Here is a 14,437-nt window from a genome sequence, read left to right on the forward strand (position 1 = left end):
ATATCAGGTGGTGAATTTGTTATAGGTCCTTGAACAAATTGGCTTTATATATAAGATTATATTCTAAGTATGAGTCTACCCTAAGTAAATCAAAAGGTAGTTGATAATGCCCTTCAAGTTGATGGATTGAATTGATATGATTAAGAAACACACTTGGGATTCACTGTATTATTCCTATCACAAGTGACTGCAGGAAATGTTTCTCTTATTCCATCCCCAAAGGAGGGGTGTGGATAATTATTAAAGTAAAATCATTGTCAGTAGGTAATATCTGTATATTTTAGCAACTTAATTACCATTATCTTAATATTTCATAAAGCCAATTCCTTAGTATATGCAGTTACTTGCTTTTTTTCTAATTAGTATATCCTACACTGAACTTTTTCAATGGACCATCATCTGCTTTATCGCATGTTTCATTGGGTTGTTCATACTTGCCTGTTTAATGAGAATGTTGCATAGTTTGTGTCTTTTGAACATAGGTTTTCTTTCTCTTGCTTCATATGAATCTGCTGGATTTTAGTATTATCTGTGTAGTTTGCTTCAAGTAATCCTTAAACATTTTTCTTTACCCCCCCACCCTTTTTTTATGAAAGGTTAACCTGTAAGTTTTTGAGAGAACACCATTAAAGCACCTCATGGTTTGTTTTCTGTTTGTTTTTTTTTCCCCGTTGTGTATAAATGTATTTATATGTAATGTACCTTTGAATTGCAGAATGCAGTTCTGAGTTGCACTTGTTTTAACTCTGTAAATTTAAGGACTTAACTGAATTTTGATGGTGAATATATGTTTGATTAATTCCCACTTCAAATTTTTAAAAATAAAATATTAGCATGTAATCAGTGTGTTTTCATTATCTATTATCGTGTGCTGTGCATTTTATAGCAAGGACAGAATATTTGTTCCTTTGGTCCACATATCACATGTCATTACAGTGGACTGTCTAAATTTCCTTTTTGTCAAACAGGGTTTGAAATTAGTGGACTATTTGAGTTGTTATCATCATCACCATCCGAGGTTTATTTTCAGAATGGGATTTGACATAGCACAGCAATTTTCCAATCCATTTATTCAGTATGTACCATAACACCTAAAATTTAATAGTTGATTTTGATATCAGGCAACAAATGGTCCACTGGCTTGTTTTGGAAATGCTGGCAAACAAACCAAAAATATACCAAAATTTTGATCAGATTCCTAGATAATTTTCAAAGAATGGAAATCACATAGAAAGCTACGTAAAGAAGTGAGAAAGCTTTTAACTGTTAACTTCTGAGAAGTGTGTTTGAATAGACAATTCAGAAATGTAATCATTTACATTTACTAGTATTTCTTGGGGGAGAAAACCTAGATTTCATTGTTAAACTGAAATTTCAACTGGCTTTGAAGGAAGAATCTAAATCCATCTGTTTAATCGCTCATCATTTTATTAACAGAATATCTTGACACTTGATTGAGCGAGAAAAGCAATTCATCACGGTTTTTGGTGTTCTCTCAATCTTTAAAGTTTTTTTAATTCCTTTTGTTTTTCTTTTTCCAAGAGTATGCCATATATGTTGCTGCCCCTTATTATAGGGGGTGGTAATAAACAGCACTGGTGAAATCTTATGTTTATTATCATACACAAATTCTGTTGGTTTCTGTTTCTGAGTTATTTGTTGTTTTTTCTTTATTTTTTCTCCTTCCCCCTCATTTGCTCATGTCTTGGTTGGCGTTTGGTGGTGTATAACCGTGATTGCGTTACCTTAGCAATAACAATTGGTCGTCTTGGTTACGTTTGTCCTCAAGAGGTGGCCCCCATGCTACAGCAGTTTATAAGACCCTGGTGTGTATTATTCAATCTTTTTTTTTAATTCATTTTTCTTCACTCTTTCTTTCTCTTTCTATCTCACTTTTAGATATATTTTCAGTTGGTTACAAAAATCACAATCCTTAATCATTGCCAACCATGTGACTAATCTTGTCCTATCAGGTTTGTGAGGTTTTTCAGTAGCATCGTCATGTATATTTATTTTATGTTGTGGCTAACGACTAATTGATGCATGGGATAAGATTGTCACATGCTTGCTGTGTTAAAAAGCTTGATTATACATAAAAAGCATTTAAATATCCACCAGTAAAATAAAGATGCATGCAAATTCTATAAATTTAGGTTTTTGCATTGTTTCTTTTTTAGAATTAATTTGAAAACTTGGATTGCATTAAGAAATACATGTTTAAATTTGTTATGTATAAAAATCTTATTTGCTTGTTAATGTAAAAATTAAACATCTACATCATAAGTTGTATAATAATAGTTTCTACTGTGGCAGTATATCCTATGTTCTGCTTCTTTCGATTGACAGTCTTTCAATTCAAGACATTTTTAGTAGTGTTTAATGGAATACAAGTCATAATACAGTTTTAAAAATGGGTAATTTACTCTTGGCTCAAGCTCAGTAATAGTTTAAATGGGAAATTAAAATCAGTTGTTATTACTTAGATGCAATTTACTAGTAAGAATTGTGAATTTCAAGGTTTTCACTATATTGAGATTAGATGGGCCCAACATAATATAGTAAGTGTGAGAAACTTAAGCTTTATGAAAATTCTTTGAATATAAACATTATCTCTACCCTGGTGCTTATTCCATTAAATACTGTCCATTAGTATTGTAGTTGAACCTGCTTTTTACTTAAATGCTAAACTCAATTCTATAATTTAATAGGTGCACCTCTCTGAGAAACATAAGGGACAATGAGGAAAAGGATTCAGCATTTCGTGGGATTTGTACCATGATCAGTGTGAATCCCAGTGGAGTAATCCAAGTAAGATGTTCAAAAGGATTTAACTTTTAGTGTTCTGAATTATGAAACTCTAAAGTTTAAGCTATAATTATTAAAAATATTACCTATTTTTACTGAAGATAACTGAAACAAATTATGTTTTAAATGTGTATTTCCTAATATCTTGAAATGATGATGCCTATTTTTATTTCCTAAATGTTTTTTTGGTCCTGACATATAATAACAGCAGATTGGGAGAATAAAAGTTATATTCTTGAATTAAGCCAAAGCTTCTTTCATTCACATTCAGACGTCACTTATTTACTTTGTAAATGCTTCCTAAAACCGTGAATATCAATTTTCTGAGTTTGAGGCTGTCTACACTTCAGAGGGTGATCAAATAGTAGGATACTCTTTCTGTTACTTAGATCAGAAACTCAGTAGTGAATAAAATAGAACACTGAATCAACCATTGAAACTGCTTTAACTTTGAGAGTTTATGATTTAGTGATTTATTCATCCTTAATTTCATTTCTTACGCTATTTCCTACTATATTTAGACGTCTTTAGCCTTTAAAAAATTATTTGGCGGCAGTACTAAACGTGAATCTGATCAAACCTCTGGATCCAGCTGACACACAAAACATAAAGGAACGTGTTGATTTACACCGTATGTATGAAATCAACAAAATACAGGCTGTGGGGCTATAGGTTAAATGCCCCAGGTTCCTCAACAGATGAATTGTAAGGAAAAGAAAGTATGGGAAGGGTTTTCCAGAAAATAACCTTTCACTTTCAAGGGATAGGTGCTTTTGAACATTTTTTAACTGAGACCTTTCGATACTTCCTGTCTTACGTGGATTACTGTGTTGTTTGTTAATTCAGGTTTAGAAACATAGTGAAATACCTGCTTATAAAATTCAAAATTGATGTAGGTGATAGGCATTGAAAACATATGAAGTAGAACTGGAAAAAAAGTCTTTTGGCTAATTTTACGTTTGTATAACATTAATAACTTACTATTAAAACAAGCCAGTACTGTCTTAAACGATGGTCCCTAGTTGCAAATAACCTCCTGGCATTGAGTTTCTGGGTTTTTTCCAATACTTAAGAACTTTGTGTCACCTTTAATACATTTTAGAGGTATCTGATGTGGTATATACCATATTAAGAAGGAGCGTTTTCATACAGGGTTTTTTTTTTTTGTTATTGTTGTTTTTCCTTTTGCATTAACATTTAAGACAGTGACAGTAACACGTGTGGTCATGAAATCACTACCAACTTAAAAGTTGGTATAAATTTCTACTTTTTACATACTTTATTTGGGTATGGTTAAAAGAAAATGTCTTAAGTTTTATTTTATGTTTAAATTTTTAATCACAAATTCTGCATGTATATATAATTTAAATTTTTAACATCAGACTTTGATATTCAGAAGACACCAGAATCATAATTCGAATAAACCATAAACTTTGGGCACGTGGCATTTTATTTGCTTAAATATGTGTTTTATGCACATATTTTAGTATTAGTGATTTTATTTGAAATTAATGAGGTTTTCTGAATTTAATAGTAAAATTTAAAGTAGTTGTACATCAGCAGTATCTTGTATGTTGTATGTTGAACTGTTGTTTCAGTAAGATAGTCGAACTTGAAAAATACTTAAATGAAGTATTTCAGGCATATACCTGTCACCACCTTGTTCTTTTAGTCAGAATAACCTGATTATCTTATAAATAATAGTCTGAGCATTGGGGTTTTTTTTGTTTGTTTGAGTTGGGTTGGGCTGGGTGCTGTTTGTAACTACATAATTTTTCTTCTAACTTATCATTTCATTTACATTTCTATCTGGAGGTGGATCTTGAAATTTAGATCTATAAATTCCTATGCTTTAAGTCAAACTTGTTTGGTGTATACTTAACTAGCTTTGAATTATTTCTAGGCCAATCAGAACTGTAAAATTATTGAATTTATATAATTAATTCCATAAATGAAGATTTTTTAAACTGGTGCTTATTTGATGCTTTCAGTCCTTGCTGATGCTACACGTTTACTAGACTGGGGTTTTGTAATGTAAAATGAAATATTGGGTTGGCCAAAAAGTTCATTTGGGTTTTCCTGTAGCACTAAATTCCAATATAAACTGAATGAGTTAGAGGTTCCTTGATGGTGGAGTAACAGGGACAACCATTAAGAAATTACTTTAATTCCTTATTATATCTGTTTAAAAAAGTTGGTTTTTTTTACCTAGGATTCTGTTGATATATATTCTGAAGTTTACATGTATCTTTTGTTGTGTTTGACAAATACAGTATCAATTGAAGATGTATTTCTTGCTTGTTATAGGATTTTATATTTTTTTGTGATGCTGTTGCATCATGGATTAATCCAAAAGATGATCTGCGAGACATGTTCTGTAAGGTAACTAAAAAGTCTTTATGGTGCACATCATGTGACTGTTACAGTCTTAGTTGGGAAATTTAAATTATGGTTTTATTTCATATGAAACTTAGACTCTTCAAATCAGTACTGGTAGACTATATAACCTTTGTTCTTGGTAATAAAGAAGTTGACTTGATCTTTTCTTAATATACAGTAGTGACTTTGTATCAATAGAGCATGTATTTCAAAAATATTTTCTCAAGCAGTACCACTGATTCATGAAGTCCCGTTATCCCACCTATGCAAAATAGCATGTATTTTCAAAGATGGCTGACTAAGATTGGAGTATAATATAATCTATTGAACAAAGTAAATAACTGGTCGCAGCAAGGATTAAACCTGTGTGTTTTAGTAATGCCCCTTGTGGTTAACTCCAGTCAGCCCTCAGCCATAACAAAATAAGAAATAAAATGCTGCTACACATTTGAATTACCTAATATTAAAATTAGTGAACTAGGGCTTCCCTGCTGGCACAGTGGTTGAGAATCTGCCTGCCAATGCAGGGGACACGGGTTCGAGCCCTGGTCTGGGAAGATCCCACATGCCGCGGAGCATCTAGGCCCGTGAGCCACAACTACTGAGCCTGCGCGTCTGGAGCCTGTGCTCTGCAACAAGAGAGGCCGCGATAGTGAGAGGCCCGTGCACCGCGATGAAGAGTGGCACCCGCTGGCCGCAACTAGAGAAAGCCCTCGCACAGAAACAAAGACCCAACACAGCCAAAAATAAATTAATTAATTAATTTAAAAAAAAAATTAGTGAACTATATAGTTGCAACTATGAACCCCCAAAGCTTTGTGTATTTTCAATTTGAATAAACTTAATAAGGCATTAAAATTTTAATCCCTTGGGTGAATTCTATACCTTTTTGCTTGCTTTTCATTACTACTATGTCAGATTGCTTAGAGTACTTCTGTTACTAGGACACTTGCTGAGTTCTAACCTTCTCAAAGCAAAGTGCAGCATATTCTATGAGGTGCTTTTAGGCAAGACATGGAATGGTGTAGAATTCAACAAAGTTTGAGAATAACTACTTTAATAGGGGTAAAATTTTAGAATAATAAAATCAGTAGTGTTTGATTTCAGAAGCTACGCAGATATGAGAGTTTCTCTTTTGTTATTGATAAATTAATGATTTTTTACTTTTTTGCAGATCCTTCATGGATTTAAAAATCAAGTTGGGGATGAAAATTGGAGGCGTTTCTCTGACCAGTTTCCACTTCCCTTAAAAGAGCGTCTTGCAGCTTTTTATGGTGTTTAATCTCATACACTTAGGCTGCAGTCCCATAATTAGGGGTAAGTTGTAAGAAATTTGGAATTTTCCAGGATGAAGGAACTTAAGTTAGGACTTCAGTCTAAAACTACTGAATAGAATAAAAGCTATTTGTTTTCCACAGAGGTTGAGTAAAACAGTCTCATGTTATATTTGACTTAAAATTACTTACATGAAGGCTGGAGATTGATTGATTGATTGATTGATTGATGAGCCAGCAAGCAAGATAAAATGCATGGTTCCACTTTGAATCCTAGGTAGAAGGAAATCCAAGTTGGTGTACTAGTTGGATTACTCACCATTTCTTCAACCAATCCTTTTTTTAATTTTTGCCCTTTAAGAGGTCACTGACATTCACTGTGGCAGGGTAGAGATGATTCATTTTTAAAGCATGAATTTATAGTCTCATATATCAAGGACTTCCTATGTTGCGAGCTTTAGGGAAAACCCAAGTAGAATTGGAACTGGATTTGGTCTCAGTAAATAGGAATATTTAATATTTATTCTTCATATTTTATTGAACACCTTCCTTGTTCCCAGCACTGTGTTTTTAAAAGATCAGTGGAAGATTCTTTTTTGATTTGGGGTGGTAGAGGGGAAAGTCCACCTGCACTCTTGTTGTTTGAGTTTTTCTGACTTAAGTCAAACTAACAATTCTGGTCTTTTAGCCTTAGTTCCCTCGTTAGGTTATTTTGAGGATTAAATACTATTCTATATGTGGTGCCAGGACTTCGTATATTGCCTAACACACTAAGTTGGCTCAATAAATATCAGTAATATGGGTTAGTACAGTGAGCCAGGACGCACTTCATTAGTTTTTGAACATGAACTGAGACCTGTTCAACTGGAGGGTCAGAGAGTGTACTCAGTGTGTGTTGAGCATGCATACACTTACTTGAATTACCTTGTATGTTGGAGTTTCTGTTTGCATGCTTGCTGGTTTACTCTGAGCTAGATTTTAAACCTGGAAAGATTTGAACATCTAAGTTGACTAGCCTAAAAGGGCAGTAGAAATGGACTTGCAGCCTCTGGAATGTCTCAGAGCCCTTTGTGTGTGTTGTCCCTCAGTGGTCTTGAGTCCTTACGGCTGTCTTGTGGCTTTAGCATTTTAGAGAAGTGCTTGATCACTTTACGTTAAATCATGAGAATGCAATAGATGAGAAATAACTTTTAGCATCAAGGGCTAAATTATTCAACAGTGAGCTAAGTCTTGAGCACTTTCGGGTTAATAACCCTGATTAATAACCGTATGTGGTCTCTGTCATTTCACCAGTTATGAATTAACTGTGGTGATCTTCATAAATGTCCAGAGTTTCGCAGGAGTAGTTAAAGTTTTGTTGTGAAAGGACAATGTCAGGTACTAGTTACAGTCTCCCAGTAATCTACCTTTATTTCTTAATCTTCTCATAATTAAAACTGTGCTAGCATTGAAAAAGTCTTTATCAGGAAAATGAAGAGGCCTGAGAGTATAGGACATGACTGAGTAAAATAAGTCACGCTCTGTTTTTTTGCTTAACGTTGGGAATACTGGCAAAAATGATAATGTTTCAATTCTCACTAAGGAAAGTGATTGTCCTAAAGAAAGTGCTAACTTAATTTTGAAGAAAGCAAGGCAACTTGTTATATAAGAAATAATCGGCTCCCATTGGGACCCATTGTGCGAACGAGGATAGATAATTAGACTGATGGCAACCTACAAGGCATATTTCATCTATATTTCATCTGTATAAAGCGCTGCACACCTCTCTGCATGTCCCCAGCTTGGCGTCACTTTTCGTATCTGATGCAGGTGACAGCTGAGAGCTGTAGGAGAAGGGAGCAACATGGTTCTCATTGACGAGCGTGATCTTAGGCAATTTGTACAGTTTCTCATTTTCTTTAGGTAGAGATAGCATTGCTACCTGATTAATTTTGTGTTCCACTGGCTTTAAAAGAAAAACAATTTTACGTATAAAATTGTTTCTGTTTTCTTACAGGTCCTTCAGTCTTGGAGACTATGAGGGAGCCTCTGCACCCAGGGAAAATGTTACCCTTTACAGGGGGGAAGGGTAAACCAGTAGGGAATACAGTACAATCCCAACCCTACTGGGAGGGGCGGGAGGGAGGTGTTGCCGTCACTGTATTAAGTCGCTGTTGGGAAACGTTTTAACATCTGGAGCCTTTGTGGGTGGAAATCTGTCTCCAATTACAACTCTGCACTGGATGTGAAGAAGCAAAAAAAAAAAAAAAAAAGAAAAAGCTATTCAATCTACTCACAAAACAGTACATTCTGGAATATTATGGGGAATTGTACCAAAACAAGAACCATATAAATGATGCATAGAGATGAGAAAGAGGAAAAATTCTATAGCGCACAATAAAGGAAACCTAAGAATGGGGATTAGAAGACAGTAAAGTTTTTGGGTTTTTTTTGTTTTTTTAGTTTTTTTTATTTAAAGGTTTTTATAAAATTTCCCACATTGATGGGGACTTGTTTTTGCATGCTGATGAAGAACTACACAAATGAAAGCTAATAAGAGTTAAAATCAGCGTGCCTACCCATAATAGTAGAAGCAGGTTCTTGGAAGTTACAATTTAAGGTACCCCAGAAAGTTGGAAATAAAACAAAACAAATATAAACAATGAAGCACCCTGTGAAATGCCAAATGAGTCACTCCTTTTACCTTTGTGGGGTGGGCAGGGAGGGAGGAATAAATGGGGTTGGACATATCAAACTAAAGATTGACATCTTGATTTTGCATTAAGACATTAATGTAGTGGATATAATTTGATGGTTGTACTTCATTAGATTTAATTTCTAGGCCAAGATGTTATTTTTAAAGTGCAGTTTAAGGTTCAGGCATGCATTCTGGCTCATAGTGATTGAAAGTACTTTAAATTAGTGGGAGAGTAGCATGCTTGCATCACATAGAGTGAGATTGGTATTCAGTTACCTCTGTTGCGCCAGTTTGTGTTGCAGTTTACCAGTTCAATATAGCCCTGCATTTAAAATTCCTTTTTAAGATTTGTGGATTTTATTTTTATTAAGAATATAGATATAAAGTACTGTAGTTTACAGCTAGGCCTTGAAATATCTTTTTAGGATCTGTTAGGAATAAGATTGATATTGTATTGTGTGTAACCTGCACAATGTGGAAAGCTGATATACCTGTGCAAAATCTTTGCCTCTGTGCTGTCAGTGTGATGTGCTTTCTGCATGGTTATATACTACTAGTGATTTTATCAAAACTTCTAAAACTTAAATTACATGGTAAAAGATCTGTAAGAGGCTGCATAAATGTTAGTTGGCACATAAAGACAATTGTAGAAGTTGAAGACATGATTGCTATATTTCAATGTTTATTCCCACTCAACATATTGCCTTCTAAGCTTTCTTTTTTTGTTCAAAGCATGATCTTAAAGATATGTTTAAGTTAATGGATGTAATGCAGGGTTCCTACACTGTATTGGCGCATGTTGGTGGCCCTCTGTGCCCTAGATATATGCACACAGGGTGCAAGTAAAAAGCTACAGAGTGAAAGTTGGTTTGGATCCTCTTCATTTCATTTGTTCAGCTTTTCTGTTATTTTTCTCTACTTACATGTATTCCTGTGAATAAATCCTTGTTAAGTTAACCCTTTACTTTTCCTTCCATGTGTATTTTCTTATATACTGTGAATGTGAAAACCTAACTGGTACACTTGATCTTGTGTCCATATGAAAGTGCAAGTCTTTATTAATTTGGATTGCCTGAACAGTGTATCCCATGATGATGAAGGAAAATGGAGAGATTTTTCTTTTTAACTCTGCTGGTCAGAGATGAAGCCACACCTTTCCATTTTTCAATGCTGCATATTTAATCTGCAACAGAAATGTTAAGCCATAACAACCTTTTTATATTTTAGTTTGTCACCTTCGCATTGCAGAATAAATACTGAATAACCATTTTTGTAAGCAGTTGCTCCTCTTTGCATGGTTCTCTTCCTCTAAAGGTGTTGAATGATACAGCCATTGCACTGAAGTTTGAGCTGTATGTGTGTGAATTTATAAATACCGTTACAAAAAATTTCAGATGCATGGTAGCATGCAGAAAGGTTTTTGTTGTTGTGTGTGTGTGTGTGTGTATTTTTTTTTTAACATGTTCTTTCACCTTCTTTCCTCTACTTTGGCTTTGCAAATTTCAGTCTGTAGAGCCTGAAATTAAATCATATTTTTAATGTACAGGTTTTTTTTTTAATTGTAAGTTGGATCCAAAGGGTATGTAGCATTTTGCTTTCTAGTACCATTGCCTCACTGGGAGCTCAAAATTTGCTTCCTAGCTAGTCTTTAAAACCTGATTAGGGTAGCTATTTTATCCTTAAATTCTAGTGATATACTGTAGTTTTCCAAAACTTTTTAGAATTTAATATGGGAGATATTTTAATATTCTGGAATAAGTAGTAAACATTTTAAATTGAAAGAATTTTAAATTCAGAATTCTCCTGAACACTTTAAAATGAACATACAAAAACAACCTTCAATAAAGTTATCTGGACCTGTGATAATTCTCTATTGACTGAAAAGCGTTGTTACCTATTGGATTGAAAAATTAATTTCTAATTAAGCAGATACATAACATAAGAATGTGCCCTTTTTTGTAGTCACTTAACGTGTTTTTAAATTAAAAGGAAATATAATTTAAAAATACAAAATATAAATAAAATATGACTGACAACCTGAGATGGGGTTGGGTTTTTTGGGTTTTTTTCCCCCTTGAGGTTATAGTTTCTTCCTAATTATATTTCAGATACATAGTATAACATAGGAATTTGCAGAAGCCATTTAAGTTATCTTTTGAGGTAAGCTCTGATTTAGCGTTTATTCTGATAAAACTTAATACATCATGGGATATATATATAAAGCAACTTAATTCTTGTGGTGTAGTCTTAATAGTTTTGAATGTTGACTGAATGTCTATGAAATTGTGAGTTTGTCTTTGTTACATTCCAGTGTTTCTGCCTCTTGGCATGCTTAAAAGCACGGCTTACTTCATCTGCTCCTTACACACTAAAGTGCTGTTAGTGTGCTCAACTACAGAAATAGCCGCTGCTAAGTGATGTAGATTTTCTACTTGAATATTTTTATGTTGTAGGAACCTCAGGAGGTCAGTGTTTACTGTTTTATATATGCCTTCTTTTTCCTGTTTGAGCTTCTCTCTTTGAAGGATTCTAACAGAACAAAAGCTGCTGATCAACCTAAGTTGGAAACAGAAAGTGTATTTAATATAATTTAAATGCATGTTTGGCAGTTCCATGTTACAGTCCATTAGTAAGTGAACCTAGTGCCACAGACATTCATTTATTCAGGAAAGAATTTTGCTTTTTGTATTGTCTAATCTCTTTAATAACTTCATACTGTGTAAAAAAGAAATCACTTTTTTATATTTTTTGGTTGGTTATTTTCCAAATAATCAACATGTAAATAATCTTTAAGAGCCAGTTCTGATGCTTTACATTATACTGCTACTTGATTTTGTGATGCAGGTTGGATTTCAGAAGAATAGATTTTAAAACACTTAACCAAGCCATTACATCTTAAAAACAAAATAAGTAGCATACATTTTGTAATTAACATATTGATAAACACTGTGATTTTTTTTGTTAAGACTTTTTCATTGACCTGAATTGCTTAAATTGCATATATTGTAAAATAGGATCAGATGTATATTTTAAAATAATTTCAACTGACTTTCCTCTATTGAAATGCTTTGTCTACTCAGTTATAAAATATTCAGATACAAGTTTTATCTCAGGTGAATACTCTTGTATCCTTCTTGCTTTGGTGACGTATGCTTATAAAGAGTCATCATACTTGTAGTCGTTTTTTTAGTGTATTTCATGAAGAATCTTTCCATTTAGTCTGATTTTCCAATCCTTAATTCTTGCAGACTATGGTGGTATAAGTCCTTCCTGGCGAGAATTCAATTTGGTTCTCCTTTTCTCCGAACTCTTAAGATAGGAAAGTGGAAAGTTTTTCTGTCATATATTAAATTACCCCGCATAGCTGAAATGCCAGAATTAAAGTATGTCTTAAACCTTTCAGTCTAAATTTAACTTAAATCCTTTGCCATAAAGAAAAAAGTGGGATTTTTTGCTTCATATAGTTAATCTATATTATTCATATTGAATGTATTAACAGATAACGGTGCAAAAACATTCTTCCCAAGAGAAGAGTGTATCGTGCATAACTGCAATTTAAGTCCTTCCTTTAGTAGTACTTTACACACAGCTTTGCTTATTGAATTATTTTTGCAAGTAATACAAGGGGGAAAACACTTAACTGTCGCTACTGTACTGTTATTGAAATGTAGGCATTGAAATTTTGATGAAAACTGGTCTTCAGATTAAGGGCCTAAAATAATCTAGATTAAAAGTCAGATCAATAAAGAGCTGTGTAACAATATTATCTAGTAATAATACCATGCAAGAGCATTGTATACCTACTTAGTACCTAGTCATACTGTATTAAATATGGAGATATTTCTAATGCCTCTTAAAAATTCAGTTTTATGTGAAAGTTTCATTCACTTGTACACTTTCCAGGTGACTTGTGACATTTTTTCAGTCTTATATAGATCTTCCCCCATTGGTATTATATGTAGAGGATTCTTTATCTTTATGCCTAATTATTATGCGTATTAATTTTAAGGTATACATTTAAATTATAGCAACTGTTTATTGTGATTTGTATCCCAGAATGTATTGTTTTTATTTTTATTTTTTAATGTATGCATGATTTTGAGGGAAGTTAAAATGGTGATTATTTTTTTCACCTCTTGTACATTTTAAAGTCAAACCAAATCTATTTGCCAAGCATTATATCACTAATTAGGAAAATAGGCTTTTCCCGTGTATTACAATTTTTGTTCATCTACTATAGAATCCCCTTAACTATATGGCTTGGTATTATTCACAGTTAGCCATTTTGCAAGTTCAGTTATCTTCCTAAAAGCTTATACTGTAACATGGTTAGCCTATAAGGCAATGTTGGTTCCCTCCTAATACCAGCCTCATAAAGGGGTTCCGCTGTACTTTCCCCATATTGCTTCATTGTTGTTTTTCCTCTGTGGATATATAACCAAATTAAGATTGGATGAATTTTATGGAGATAATAATAAGACAATACTGTATAAGTAATTTTGCTTAATAGATTATCATCTGTGAGAAGAGATGTTTAAACGTGGTTGATGACTTCACTTCATATTATAAAACAGTTTTACACTTAATATTCATGTTAATATTGGGTGCAATAATTTAGTAGTTTTAGCTTTAGTTATAAATAACTGGATCTTTCTGCTGACAACTTAGGTTGTATGAGTTATGCTTAAAAGCTTTAAATCTGATGTTTCCTGTACCTGCCACACTATGTTAGAATGTGTCCTTCAAACATATCCTCCTGCAACTTCTCAAACTGTACTAAATTGATACTTCTTGAAGTCAAACTCTGTGCTAACAGATCTTCATTTTAAATAGAATACGGTTTTAATTTTTGATAAGCTGCTGAATTTTAAAGAGAGTTTTTTGGGGCCACCAAATATTTTGGATCATGCAGAGAATATATATTGTACTGTAGTAATTTTGTATTTACATTTGTATGATGTGACATAATAGATGTGAATGTTAATCACTGCTTGACTATGTTAATAAAGTTGTTTAACTATAGATGTTTCACTCTGATTTTTAATGGAAGGAAATGAGCTTTCTTCCCCCCGTTCCCGCATCCCATTTTGGGTCCAGATAGGTCTTCTTGTTGTCTTGTTCTTTGTTTTGTTTTTTTGTTTGTTTGTTTTGAGAGGGTTTTTTAGCTTACACTTTAGTGCACTCTTGTTTGACATCATCTATTTTTTTTAATTGAGTATTTTCTTAGTTGTATAATGTAGTAAAAAAAACCTGTTTTCCCCACATTTTAATCCTGTTATTGATGTATTTCTAAACAGTTGAT

General features: G+C 33.3%; 1 protein-coding gene across 4 annotated transcripts in view; it reads left to right on the top strand.

Annotated features, from left to right (window-relative positions):
- TNPO1 (transportin 1) overlaps nucleotides 1-14,157 on the top strand; it is a 92,782-nt gene extending 78,625 nt beyond the window's left edge. For all 4 annotated transcript variants that reach the window (XM_057539776.1, XM_007175942.3, XM_007175940.2 and 1 more), the window contains 5 exons: nucleotides 1,751-1,826; nucleotides 2,709-2,808; nucleotides 5,113-5,187; nucleotides 6,359-6,501; nucleotides 8,455-14,157. In XM_057539776.1, coding sequence (XP_057395759.1) covers nucleotides 1,751-1,826; nucleotides 2,709-2,808; nucleotides 5,113-5,187; nucleotides 6,359-6,466 — 359 coding nt within the window. In that variant the 3' untranslated portion in view covers nucleotides 6,467-6,501; nucleotides 8,455-14,157. The remainder of the gene's footprint in view (nucleotides 1-1,750; nucleotides 1,827-2,708; nucleotides 2,809-5,112; nucleotides 5,188-6,358; nucleotides 6,502-8,454) is intronic.
- The last annotated feature ends 280 nt before the right edge of the window (nucleotides 14,158-14,437 follow it).

The sequence above is a fragment of the Balaenoptera acutorostrata genome, chromosome 2, assembly GCF_949987535.1.
Source record: "Balaenoptera acutorostrata chromosome 2, mBalAcu1.1, whole genome shotgun sequence".
NCBI lineage: Eukaryota > Metazoa > Chordata > Mammalia > Artiodactyla > Balaenopteridae > Balaenoptera > Balaenoptera acutorostrata.